The sequence below is a fragment of the Labeo rohita genome, chromosome 3, assembly GCF_022985175.1.
Source record: "Labeo rohita strain BAU-BD-2019 chromosome 3, IGBB_LRoh.1.0, whole genome shotgun sequence".
NCBI lineage: Eukaryota > Metazoa > Chordata > Actinopteri > Cypriniformes > Cyprinidae > Labeo > Labeo rohita.
Window position 1 is genome coordinate 13,884,316 of NC_066871.1, and position 13,520 is coordinate 13,897,835.

Genomic DNA, 13,520 nt, shown 5'->3' on the forward strand with positions numbered 1-13,520 from the left:
ATTTCTGCTTCTACATAAGCTGCTAACCGTGGCTTGCATGTGATACAGCATTAAAGACTATAACCAAGAGTTCTATCATTCCATGAATCAAATAATCAGTCATGTTAACTATAGACATTTATTTTGAAGGTTATGGATTAACCAACAATAGAGTGGTTTTACAGACAGGATAAACTAAGCATTGCCTTTGCTGAGGAATGCATGGATATTGCAGATGTTTAGGTTCATTAATAGCAAAGAAAACCCATGTTGACAATAATTGGCAATTGTTCATGTCTTGTGCATACAGAGACAAACACATGACAGAATTTTGAACTGTAATGACATGTTTAGTGAGGTTATTGCTTACAGCCCTGAGATGGTGCAATCAAGTGTGTTAAATCCTCCTATCAGCCATCATTCTCTATTTCTAGCATTTTGAATTAGTACCTCTAGACAAAAATGGATGATATAATGCATCAATTCTGCTTTACATCTCTTTTTTTAACATAAAAATATCTGTACCCTTCACTGAAGTATTCATATTGCTCGTTTCTTAAATCTACAACTCAAAGAGAAATGTGAAAACTAAGCGATTCAACTCAGAATTCAATTTCTCCTCTTTATGGAATCCCTGACATATCAGAGAATTAATACATTGGGAAGAATAGCGAGAGAAGCTGCGACACCCTTCGGGCTAGTAAGTTCCCCAATACCCAAGTTAACTTTGAGGCAAAGCTTATGATGGCCACAAAATTAAGGCACATTAAATTCATGTTCAGTGCATGATATGACAGCAACTACTCTCCACTACTGTAATCTTTGAAAACAAAGATGGCACTGACTACTCAAATGACAAGTTCATTACCCATTACTAAAAACTGTGTTTTCATAATGCATGAACATTTCGGCTACTGCTGGTTACTTACGTTACAACGATATGAACAACAGCTTCAGCTGATAACATCTCACCAACCTCCTTGTAACATAATTTTCAAATCTAAACCCTAAAGCCATGGCATTAAGTTAGTAACAAACTCATATACTGTTAAAAATGCTAGTTTCTAAAAAAAAATAAACTCAGGTATTTCTGAAATAAAAATGAACCTGCTATTAACATTGCTTCAGTCCTGTGACCAACAATAAGCATGTGCAGTAGACGTTTCACTGGACATTGATCAGTAGTTTAGTGCCAAATGTAACAGGACTGCACAGGTAAATCTATGGACCCACTTTCAGTCACCTGCAACACTCTCCCAGTTTATGGTCCCAAAAAGAGCAAATAAAAATGACAGTGCAGACTATACATTTCAAAACGGCTATAAATTACCAGATACCTACAAACAACATAAACAAAAATAAAAAACAGTGTAAATTTAAAGGGATAGTTCACCCAAAAATGAAACTTCTGTCATTAATTACTCACACTCATGTCGTTCCAACATTCATTCATCTTCAGAACACAAATTAAGATATTTTTGATGAAACCCAACAGCTTTCTGGCCCTGCATAGACAGCTACGCAACTACCAGAAAGCTCTCGGATTTCACCTTTGTATCCCAAAGATGAACAAAGTTTCTTTGAACTTACGGGTTTGACAGAACGGTCTTACGGTGACAGAATTTTCATTTTTGGGTGAACTATCTCTTTAAGAGTTAGCACATCTGCAAAACACAATGCAAATCTCCAACAAAATAATAAAACAACAGTTTCAGTCCACAGAGCGCTGTTGAACAATTATCATAGACACAATAACAAAGGTTGATATGAATGTAAAAGCAGAACCCTTCTCAGATAGTGGAAGACTTCGGGCTTAAGATATGATTCAGCTCCTGAAAATAAAGCATTTTCATATTAATAGATTAGGAATACTTGTTTTCCCAATGATGTGGGAACGAAAGACATGCTTGTGCACTGGTGGCAAATAGTGCTTTATTCACAGCATTATCTTGGGTCCTGTTCCGAAGTCCAACCGTTTCACCATCCTGCAATACAAAACACAGAAGATTTAAAGAAGAATTATTATGAACAAGCCAGATATCGTACTATGGTAATCTACATCATTTCGGTCAATTATCCACCTTGTTTTTCAATGCGGACATAAGCTGTTTTCTGGTAATGTGTGAGGCTTCTGATTCATAAGCCGCCATAGCAAAACAACGAGAAGAATAACGAAGTGCAGTAAACGGTAAAATTGTTTGCACTACAAACCACTGTGTTCATAATTAAGATACTACATTTAAAAATATGGTAAGACACACCAGTCTGCAATATCAAAGAGCAAAATGAGCAGTTTTGTACAGCTAAACATAGCTGTATGTGGATGAGACTGGAAGCCTCACACATTAAATTGACAAATGCTCTAACAGGAAAATAAGGTGGACAGAGATGTGCTAAAATGAATAGTAAGACTAACCCCTTATCATACAAGCCATTTGTGTTGGATGGGATGTCTGGGGTTTCTCGCGAAATGCTCGGTGTACCCTGGCCAATCGCCGCGCGGCTGGGTGTTTTCTCATGGATGTGTAATTCTCTGCATGATGCCAGCTTTGATTCAAGGTTCTGAAAAGGGAACAAAGGGACATAAAACAGGATTATCAAAACCACAGACCTCCTCAGCTGAAAGAGTGAAAATTATTTGGTAATATTGACAGGTGGACTCACCCCAACTTTCCTCAACAGTTCTCCAACAATGTTGAGGGCAGATATCCGTGCAGATGTGGTTAAAGGAGTTCCAGTCAAACCTTCAACTGGACATGACAGAAAAAAATTATATGAATAAATACAAGTTGTTCATGTCTTTCTTTCTTCAGTCAAAAAGAAATTAAGTTTTTGAGGAAAACCAGGAAATTCCAGGATTTTTCTCTATACAGCAGGCTTCAATGGGGATCAACAGGTTGAAAGTGAAAGGTGAAGGTGAATCCCCAAATTGCAGTTTCAATGCAGCTTCAAAGGGCTCTAAACAATCTCAGGCAAGGAATAAATAAAATTTAATTTTTTTTTTTTTTTTTTTTTTCAGAACCTGTTGATCCCCATTGAAGTCCACTATATGGAGAAAAATTCTGGAATGTTTTCCTCAAAAACCTTAAAGGGGTCATCGGATGCCAATTTTCCACAAGTTGATATGATTCTTTAGGGTCTTAATGAAAAGTCTCTAATTTACTTTGATTAAAAATTCTCAATGGTTTTGTAAAACAACACCCTTTTTACCTTGTCAAAATGAGCTCTGCAAAAATCATCTCATTCTAAGGGGTTGTTCCTTTAAATGCAAATGAGCTCTGCTCACCCCGCCCTTCTCTTCTCTGTGTGGAAAGACGGTCTTGTTTACATTAGCCGCATTAAGCCGCTAAACTTCCACATTATAAGGAAAGGCGATCGCAAAAATTCATAATAAAACGCTTATACAATTCTGCTGTAAGTGAAGCTGGATCATGAATGATTCGTGCGAACATAGACGGATATATGTAGATCAGGAGGCGCATTCCATTCACAAACAAACGTAATCTACTGCATGTTCAGCGGCTCAGATGTCGGGAATAAATGACGACCACTATGTTCATTATTACATCCAGCAACACAACACCTCAATCACTCAATCGGAGATATTCTTGTCTAACTTACATCCCTGCTTCGACATCGAAACAAGGAAAGTTACTGGACTGTGACAGCTGGTCTAAGGTAAGAGCTCATGTCAATCAACTATCGTGGGAGCGGCCTCTGTGGGTGTGACGCCACACCAACAGGCATCTGAGAACGGCTCGATTTGAAAAAGGGAATATTATTTTTACAGATTAATTAAAAACCACTGCATGGATTTTTATCATTATAGTGTAGATTTGTACATACACTGCCAACACACATTAATGTTCAAACAACATGAAAAAGTGAAGTTTGCATCCAATGACCCCATTAATTTCTTTTGAACTCAAGAAAGAAAGACGTGAACTTGGTTGACATGGGGCTAAGTAAATTATCAGGAAATTTTAATTCTGGAGTTAACTAATTCTTTAAGTGTCAGTAATGTAACACTGGAAGATGTGGGAAACATTCTTTTCTTTCTCTCTTTCCTTCAAATTTATTCTTTCTCTTATTTCTTTTCCTTTACCAATCCTGCCCTTCACTTAAATGCCTCAAAATTCTTGTATGCAAATATAATGTTCTCCATGAACGCAAATGATCTGGTATCATTAAACTGCAATAAGTGTTACACACAGCATGGAAAAGACATGCGAAGGAAACCTACAGACCACCAGATACTGTCCTTGGGCCTGTTAGGCACCCTTACAGAAATGAGTGGCCATGTGGTGTTTGTACTCACTTCTGTTGTAGGAAGCTGAGGGGGTGTTGAATGCACTCCCTGAGCCTGGAGGTCTGGAGGGTGTGGCATGGAGAGATGGGAGGGCGGATGTAACAACAGAAGAGGGTCTTGCGGGTGTGGCCTCTGGCTTCTCTACATCTTTAGGAAGGCTGATTGAAGACTTGCGCTCCTGTTTCTGCTGAACAGCCAGTTCCTGTCTTAAATCTACCCACGAGGAGAAAGGAGACAGCAAACAAAATCATCACACAAACGCTGAATCTGTTAAAACATCTCAGACAGCCAAATCAGGTGATTATACTACTGATTATCAAAGAAAATGGAAGTTAGATAATTGTGAAAGGTGTATATACAAAGAGGTTTCCATTGAGTTTACCTCTGGCTTCGTCTTTTAATCTCTGTACTGATTCTAGAAGATTCTCCTTTTCGTCAAGCTCGCTCTCAAGGAAGGCATTTCTCTCTATAACATGATTCATTCTCTGCTCAAAGTCCTCAAGTGACATTATAGTCGCTCTATAAGAACAGGATAAACAGGCGTTAGCAATAATCTGTCATATGTTCTAGTCATAAATATCTAGAATGTATGACATCAAACATCAAACACACCTCTTAGCTCTTTCCAGATCATCATTAGCTTGCTCTAACTCCCGGATATACTTGTGCAGTTGGTCTTTGATGGCTGTGGTCTCTGCCAGGTCTCCTTCTAGAGTCGAGATCTGCCTGACTGCCTCAGAGTGCTGCGTTTCATACTTCTCCTGTTAGCGAACAAAAGGAGGTAAAACAGACATTTGATAAAATAAAGAAAAATGCATATGAGTAACTACACTTACAGAGACTGCAGGCCAGTGAAAAGCTTATGTACAATAATACATCAAACAAAATATCAAACAGAATAACAAACTACCATTCAAAAGTTTGTAATAGGGCATCAGTTAAGAGAGACATACAAAATGTGCAAAGCAGTGGTACCCCAGGACTGGAACTGAGAACCACTGACCTATTTAGTATTGATACTCAGGTATTCGATTCTGATATCATACCAAAGCCAAAATTGTGGTATTCAGCCATCCCAAGATTTGACTAAAATTTATAGTCAACTGAAATGTGTAATGCTATGAGATTAAGCATTTAAAATGTAACTTCACTTAGGTCTCTTTTCAAACGAATCCCAAAATATAGCTTTACAACCATGTTTGTACAGCAAACACAGAGTAAAAACATGAGTGAACCTCCATGCCCCCCAGACACTGATGCAGAAATAAGCATCAGCTGCTTTCCTCATCCTGAATTGGATCTCTGTTGTTTGTCTGTGAATGTGTGGTTGTGTTCTCAGTAAGTACTGAAAAAACAGACACAGACATTCTGGATGTACACACTCAGCCAAAGAAGATTCAAATGGATTTTATCTGTGGTTATATGCTTGCAAACGAACGTCAGTTACAGATAAAATTCGTATTCAAATATTACAGATAAAACCCCATTAATGTGCTTTATGAGACATCAGTGACACAGCTATTCACAGCACTCTTATTCACTTTACAGTTTAATATTATGTTAAATGGTTAGATAAAATGTATGCATTGGAAAAAAAGTACAATAAACATACTTTTTTTTTTTTTCCACACATTTTGCTGAGCCACTTTTGGCAGCAATAACAGCATCATCAGAACGTAAACAATACCACTGAGCCAAACAATACGCACATATTTTGCTGATTATTGCTGCTAAAATGATCATTTATTCTCATGTTTTGGGCTGTACTAATCGGTCGGAGTAGGAAAAATATTTGGAGTGCTATAGACTGCCTAAAGTCATAACAAATCAAGAAAAAGATTGCAACAAAAGCGTCTAAGGAACGAAAGGCATTTGTGGTTGGCCAAACTGAACCAGGATTTCCAGGGCAAGAATCTCAACAACATTTGTGTTTGTTCTCATCCAGGTTCTTGTTCAAGTCAGGTAGTTGAAATATTAGTCTAATATCTTAATTAATACTGCTCACAAGTATCTTTATCACCTATAAACTTCAGTTTGTCAAAATATTGTGCCCTTTCCTGCTTACCAAGTCCTTCTCTATATGATTTAGCAGCTTCCACGTTTTTCCGTGGTTTAGACAGCATAAATTAGCGGAAAGAAGTATTCAGTGCATTAACCGTGCGATCCATGCTGTTGTTTACATCCGAGTATCTGCATCCGGGTAACTAACCAAACCATGACGTAAATGCAAACCATCTATAGTCTTTTTAAAGAGGTTGGTAATAAAACATGTACTTCACTTATCTTAAGTCAGAGGCATTTACACTGTGACTTACTATTTTTCAAAACTGTGACCCAAATGGGTCATATAATTATCACCTCAGGTCAGCATTAGGTCAACGTATCATGGGCTCTCCATGTGAGAGGTCCTATCAGGTCATCATCAGGTTACAGTATCATCGGCTCTACATGGGTTATCATCATATTATTTGTGGCATATTTGTTACCAGGTATAAAGGTCTGGTCTCAAAGACAGCACCTTGGTTAAGATCTAACAGTGACTACCATTAATCTTCAAAAACAGCAATTAACCACGTGTCTATGATGCACCACAGTACCTTGTAGTTTTCTAATTCCATGCGGAGTCTGTTGTTGGTCGTGAGAAGCTCACGGTAACGGGCATCACACTGCTTTAGCTCTGTCTCCAGCTCCGCCTCATAGTCTCGACTCATCTGCTGAAACTCCTGCAGCTCCTCCTGCGACTCATCAGCCCTGAACAAGCAGTGATTCAATAAGATGACTGAATGTGGGTTGTAAATGAAGATCTTATACATTCGTTCTATCCGAAGTTTTGCAACAAAAATTCCTTTATGTAGATCAAATGTCATTTTGAATAAAAAACAACACTGAAGTACCTTTGCTGATGTTTAGCAGCCTGTTCCTTCCAGTAGTCCCTCTCTTGCTCAACAGATGCAAATGTTGCTGGCTCGGGGTCACTCATTGCCGTTCAGTTGATTTACTGGAAAAAATAACGTAATCAGTATATTAAAAGATGTAGTAATAATAATTATAATAATAATAATAATAATAAATTAACTGATTGATAAAATATATGAATTATATTACATAAAACATATTTAGAGTAACACATTTATCAATTTGATGTGTAGTCTGTGTCTGGTTAATGTGGTCAACCAAAGACATTCTAAACATACAATAACAATGAAGATAATAATACCTGAGCAAAGTCTGTAAAAACTTACTAGACTATTTTGTTACTGAAATTGTTTTCTTCACAGGGTGAACAGCTTTTTTGTAATAGTAAGTAAAAACAGAAGAGGAAGGGCGTGTCTTGTGATTATTTTGAAAACCCAAAGATATTTTCCCTTAGGCGAACAACTCACTATTATGCTACATCTGTTAACAGTAACAATATGTCAGTAATTAATGTGTTGTGTGACTTAGACTATCTGAAGACTTCTTAAGGATTTACAACGTAAGCTAAACTAGCAACAGAAAATGCATTCTCTATTTAAAAACTGCATTAAAGCAGTTATGTTTCGAATAAAATAAGCAAGAAGTCTCGATAAAGTCAACATTTTTGGAACACATCAACTTTCTATCACCATCATATGTAAAGGCTTCAGACTTCAATTTGCTAGCTGGCTAACAACAAACCGGCCACTTCAAGTTTTTAGAACAGACGCCGGACGCAATCTCCGACGAAATTATTTGAACAACAAACAGAGATGACCGTGACAAGTAAGTCAATTTAAAATTGTTGTATATTACAATAACAGTATAATTAACAACACACTGCACGGCGTTTTAGAGAACTAACACATCGCATAACTCAACCGAACTGATGAAACTACCCCCACTGTTCTCAAGAGCCGTCACGCTAGCTAGCAACTCACCTCCGGGTAATGCTCAAATTTGCTTTCTTCCAAATATCTGTCTGGTTCCCGTGAGAGATATGTTGAGCCGAACAGTATAATTGCGATCTTAAGAATAAAATAACAACACTATGCAAACTATTTTCTGGCACGTTACACTCCTGACAATGGTACTCTTCCTTCTGTTGTGTAAAAACTCTCAGCTCGTGGTTTGTTTCATGCCTTCTTCTGATTGGCCGATTTGTAATGATGCCATCATTTTGCAAGCCATCGGTTGGCTGTTTGGATACGTTTGTTTCAAGCGATCCTCCGTTATCTACCTCGGACACTAGAAGGCGCTGAAAATACTGCTAGAGTCGACACCTATAAAATATTAATTATTCACAGTAATTAAAGATTCGTTGCGTCTTTTTTGTACGGTTCGTTTCGACTCAGTAGTGATTCTTTTACGCCATGACGAAATATACGTCACACGTCATCACTTTCCATAACATGGCAGGGGTTGTTAGGGTATTACGCGCTTTAGTTTCATATTAAGCACATACTGATATTACACAAGGTTGGCAACTTTTAAGTTCTGCTTGCAGTGAGATTTTCTTTGTATATACTGTATATATTAGGGGAATGCAGTAGAATGCCTTTTTAGCACAATTTTAAAGTTTTCTTGGGTTAAATTCAATATTTGCTTGCATTCATTGTGTGTACTTGTATGAGTATAATTTCATTTTACATTTAAAAATCTAGTGTTTGATTATGTCTGAATATTTATTTAAATAAAAAACTTTAAACTTAGTATGGCAGGTATGGCTGCAAAATTCTTTTGAGAACCTAGGCTAGTAGATACATGTATATTTAGTAAAGAGCAGTGGCGATTTCTTTAAGACTGCAAGGGAAGCTCAGCTTCCCCCTATAATGTCACAAAATTAATGGTCAAATTATGTACTATTGTATTAACATTTTATTGACTAAAAATGCGTTAGAAAACGTTCATCTCAAAGACGAGCTCGTTCAGAATCAGTTAGATATAGCAGGTCGGCTGACTTGATTTTCTTCTCATACATTCCCGTAGCGTCACAGTGCATTTCCCCGTTGAAGCCCAGCGTCCATTGACTTCAATGGGGCTGCTTTGAACGTTTTTTTTCAGTGCTTTGAAACTAGACGGTCATTGGATAAACGCTGCGATTATGTCCCGCCCACGGACGCTCAGCGTCTCTGGGGGTGAATGAGGAGCAAATGAGGAGTGGGCTGGCCTGGACTCCGAGCTTCTGCGTGATGATTGGAGGGTCTGTCGAAAGATTGCATCTCCTTTTGACTGACAGCGATTTTGTACTATAAGGAATCGCTGAAGCTATTCGCGCTCAGTCCCATCGTGGATTTCTCAAGTTCAGTCGAAATAAAACTGCTGCAACCTATTTCTTTATATTTGCTTGGCGAAATTGCTTGATTTTCATCATACATTTCACACAATTATACACCACATTCCTTGTTTCACTTTTACAGAGTTTAATATTTTTTTTAGATCGTTCATTCATTCATTCATGTTAATATTTAATGTAGTAATCAATATATATATATAGATTACTACATTAAATATTAACATGGAGGATGACTATAAATTAATATAAATATATATATATATATATATATATATATATATAGTAATCTTGAAAAATTTTAACATAACATAATGAAACCTTATATTTCTATTAAAATACTTTAGAAATAAATAAATAAATAAATCTCCATAATAACCTTATTTAAATTGCAAAATATTTATACTATATAGTAGCATCTGACTAAAAAGAAAAATACATCATATTTTGCATAATAAAACTAAAGCTTTTTTTTTTTTTACGATTGTTTGCATTGTGACTTACTTATGACAATAAGGCACATTCTTGTGAATAAATAAATAGACAATTTTACGATGTAGGCCGAAAATGAGCTTCCCCTATTTGACAGACCAGTAGCCGCCACTGGTAAAGAGCCATACAGGTACCTAGTGGGTAAACTATGGCATTACAAATGAAAAAAAAAAAAAAATTCCGATCACAAATTGCCTCTTTGCATTGGAATTTAAAACCATTTTCTCTATTTTAATTTTAAATACTACACTAATTGTAATGTAAGTAAAAGAAATATTAGAAGAAACAATAATGGAGCATATTTATTGCACAAATAGTATTTACCAAAAACAAAACCTGAGGGTTAAATACAAGAAAACCATATTAATGTTGCCTCTCCATCAATCTCATGACTCTGGCTCTTAAAAACAGTCATTTGGAAAATAATTAAATCGCATTGCATTGAACAATACTAATTTGTACAATACTAACAATACTGACAATACTCATTTACATCTCTCAGTTGATAAAAATAAATAAATAAATAAAAATAAAATGTGTATGGAGGACCAAACCTGTAGAACAACTGAATGAATGAATAATGAAGTTAAAAAGAATTTAAATTAAAAAAAGTAATTAATAAAGGAAATTAATAAATTAATAAAGGGAAAGTAATTAAAGAAATAATTTAATTTAATTTAAAAAAAAATGTTTTATCAGGTAATTTATTTATTTTGCCATCAGTACTTTTTTATTTATTTTTTAGCTTTGGTCCTCTGTGCCTGTTTTTTATGTCTGCCTTATAATTATAATGTTATCCTTTGAAACTAATCTTTGCATGTGTGCTGACAAAACTGTCAATCAATCATGTTGTGAGCATTTTTAATAACTTAATTTCAGAAAACTTACTCAAATCCTTGGTTGCTCTTATACTGACAATTCTCGGTTCAATGAGTCGATTTATTCACCTCTCACACTGATTCATTCTAATTCGTAAATGAATCGTTTTGTGCACCAGGTAACTATAGATTAAATGAGGCCTAAAAACGAATTCGTTAATGAATCAGGCATACAATATTACTAAAATTAAGTGAGAACATAAAGATGGTCCTTTCTGGGGAATTATATAACACAGATACACTCTTAAAAATAAAGCTGCTTCACGATGCCATAGAAGAACCTTTTTTGTCTAAATGGTTCCATAAAGAACCTTTAACATCTGAAGAACCTTTCTGTTTCACCAAAGATTCTTTGTGGTAAAAGAAGGTTCTTCAGATTCTAAAAAGGTAAGAAAGAGATGGTTCTTTAAAGAACCTTTGACTGAATGTTATGGAACCAGAAATGGTTCTTCTATGGCATCGCTGTGAAGAACCTTTTAAGCACCTTTATTTTTAAAAGTGTACACTTCATATTAATTGCTCAACAGCCTAACTCATTAATCATAATAAATCATATAATTTAATGGTAGGCAAACACAGTGCTTCATATTTTTAGTCTAAATGTTTTTCCCCAGAGCCGACCTACATATGTGTGCTTTTTCAGTATTCAGTGTATCCCTGCTATTTGGTTTGGGCTGAATTAATTCTGACCTCTGATGACATCAGCGGTGAGCATTTAAAGCCATTTTAATCCAGTTGTAGGGATTTGCCAGGAACAAAACAATAAAAAAAGCACAACAGGAGACATCTATAGACAGCACACAAAACATATAACATTTCTCATTTCACAGGATAAAAGAAACATTATATAAATACAACATTCTTAGTAACAGCCGCAGCTCAGAGTTCCTATGAAATGGTAACACAGGACTGTGTATGAATTCCTTGCTCAGGTAGCAGAGGTCTGCCATGGCTCATTTGGGTCATTGCTGTATGGACCATCTTCTGCTTGATGACAGGCACCCAGACAAGTCCAGTGACCAGAAACATCAGCCCCACAGACAAGAATAGAGGTCCTACTAAATAGGGCACGTTGCCCACCTGGGTGAAGTACAACAAGGACAGCGCGGTGCCTGTGCCAAAGAGAAGACCCCCGATGAAGATAGCCAGGGCTGGCTTTTTAAAGTGACTCCAGCAACATTTCACTCCTTTGTGGGAAGTCTTTCCAGGACATGAAACAGCTTCATCAGTCTCTGTCCGCACAGCAGATATGTTGGAATGCATCTTGATCTATAGAAATGTAAAATCACCAATATGAACTAGCCCTTGGACCGTTCAAAACAGAAAAATAATTATTTCACATAACTATATAAATCAAAAAACGAAGAACACTTACTCAGGAAGCTCAGAGCCCATCAATGGTTATACAGAAGCTCTTGTTCCACTTCTGCCTGCCAGTTACTGTATTTATCCACAAAATACAGTGGAGTGAAAGCCACTCCCTGTGGGTGTGTCAGTATGAACATCTGGAGCCGGACCACACTGCCCTATTTGTGTCTCAAAGTAATTGCACCCACAAATACAAAAATCACATTGCAACCAGTTTAAGCAAAGAGCTAAACATAGCTCATAACAAGCCTGTGTTTTACAGGACATACAGGATCTACAAACACTGAAAATATCACTGCAGTGAAAGGTATTAAGTGATATAGGAATTAGTAATGCATAGGACTTAGCATGTACTTAGGATGCCTGCCTTTGACTAAACATAAAAAACAGAAAGCAACACAGAGCCAAGCATTAAAAAAAAAAAAAAAAAAGGTGGGGGGAGGGGTTATGAAAACATCCTTATAATTTACAGGATAGTGATATAAATCAAATACATTTTCAGCACATTTTCTCTATTAATTGTTCAAGCATGTAGCGCTGCAACCCTATTGCAATTGTTAGAGCAGTCAAGGATCAGCAATCTCTGTGTAAAACTGAAACACTGCAGTACAATTCTCTAGACTCTCTAGGTCAATAATTAATAATTATCAAAAAAAACAAACAAAAAAAAAGTTGAAATTTTTGGCAAGCTATAACAGGGTTGTTTAGAAAGGGGGCCTGTCCAAATTTACCCAAAATCCTATAAAGCCTAAAAGAAAACTTCACAAAACCAGGTGAGCACATGGGACAGGTGATTCTAAACAAGCATGCAAAGTTTTAAAGGGGTCATCAGATGCCCATTTTCCACAAGTTGATATGATTATTTAGGGTCTTAATCTATAATACACTTTGGTTAAAAATTCTCAATGGTAGTGTAAAACAACACCCTTTTTACCTTGTCAAAATCAGCATTTTTCAAAGTGAACTGTTCTGTTGCATTTGCCCTTAAATGCTAATGAGCTCTGCTCGCCCCGCCCCTCTCTTCTCTCTGTGGAGTGACGAGCTGTGCTCTCAAGAGATTGTTTACTTTAGCCGCATTTAGTGCGTTTAGCCATGAAACTTGCTAACTAGCACGTTATTAGGAAAGTGAATGCAAAGATTCATTAAAACCCTTATACTCACTTCTACTGTAGGTGAAGCTGGATCATGAATGATTTACAGACACATTCATGTAGATCGGGAGGCGCATTCCCTTCACAAACAAACG

The 13,520-nt window shown here is 36.5% G+C and overlaps 1 protein-coding gene across 1 annotated transcript; it reads right to left on the reverse strand.

Moving 5' to 3' along the window:
• Positions 1 to 99: 99 nt before the first annotated feature.
• On the reverse strand, positions 100 to 8,378 carry nde1 (nudE neurodevelopment protein 1). Its single transcript, XM_051106009.1, has 9 exons — positions 8,185 to 8,378; positions 7,183 to 7,286; positions 6,886 to 7,039; positions 4,901 to 5,049; positions 4,671 to 4,807; positions 4,298 to 4,501; positions 2,644 to 2,729; positions 2,396 to 2,541; positions 100 to 1,964 (listed from the first exon to the last, which is right to left on the reverse strand). The coding sequence occupies exons 2-9, from the start codon at positions 7,266 to 7,268 to the stop codon at positions 1,916 to 1,918; spliced, it is 1,011 nt and encodes a 336-aa protein (XP_050961966.1). The 5' UTR covers positions 7,269 to 7,286; positions 8,185 to 8,378; the 3' UTR covers positions 100 to 1,915.
• Positions 8,379 to 13,520: the final 5,142 nt, after the last annotated feature.

Excerpts from the sequence above, each read along its gene's own strand:
- nde1 (XM_051106009.1), bottom strand. The coding sequence starts at position 7,268 with ATGAGTGACCCCGAGCCAGCAACATTTGCATCTGTTGAGCAAGAGAGG. Across the intron at positions 7,040-7,182 it reads GCTGCTAAACATCAGCAAAG|GGCTGATGAGTCGCAGGAGG; the intron begins GTACTTCAGTGT and ends CTGCTTGTTCAG. Across the intron at positions 4,808-4,900 it reads GATCTGGAAAGAGCTAAGAG|AGCGACTATAATGTCACTTG; the intron begins GTGTGTTTGATG and ends CTGTTCTTATAG.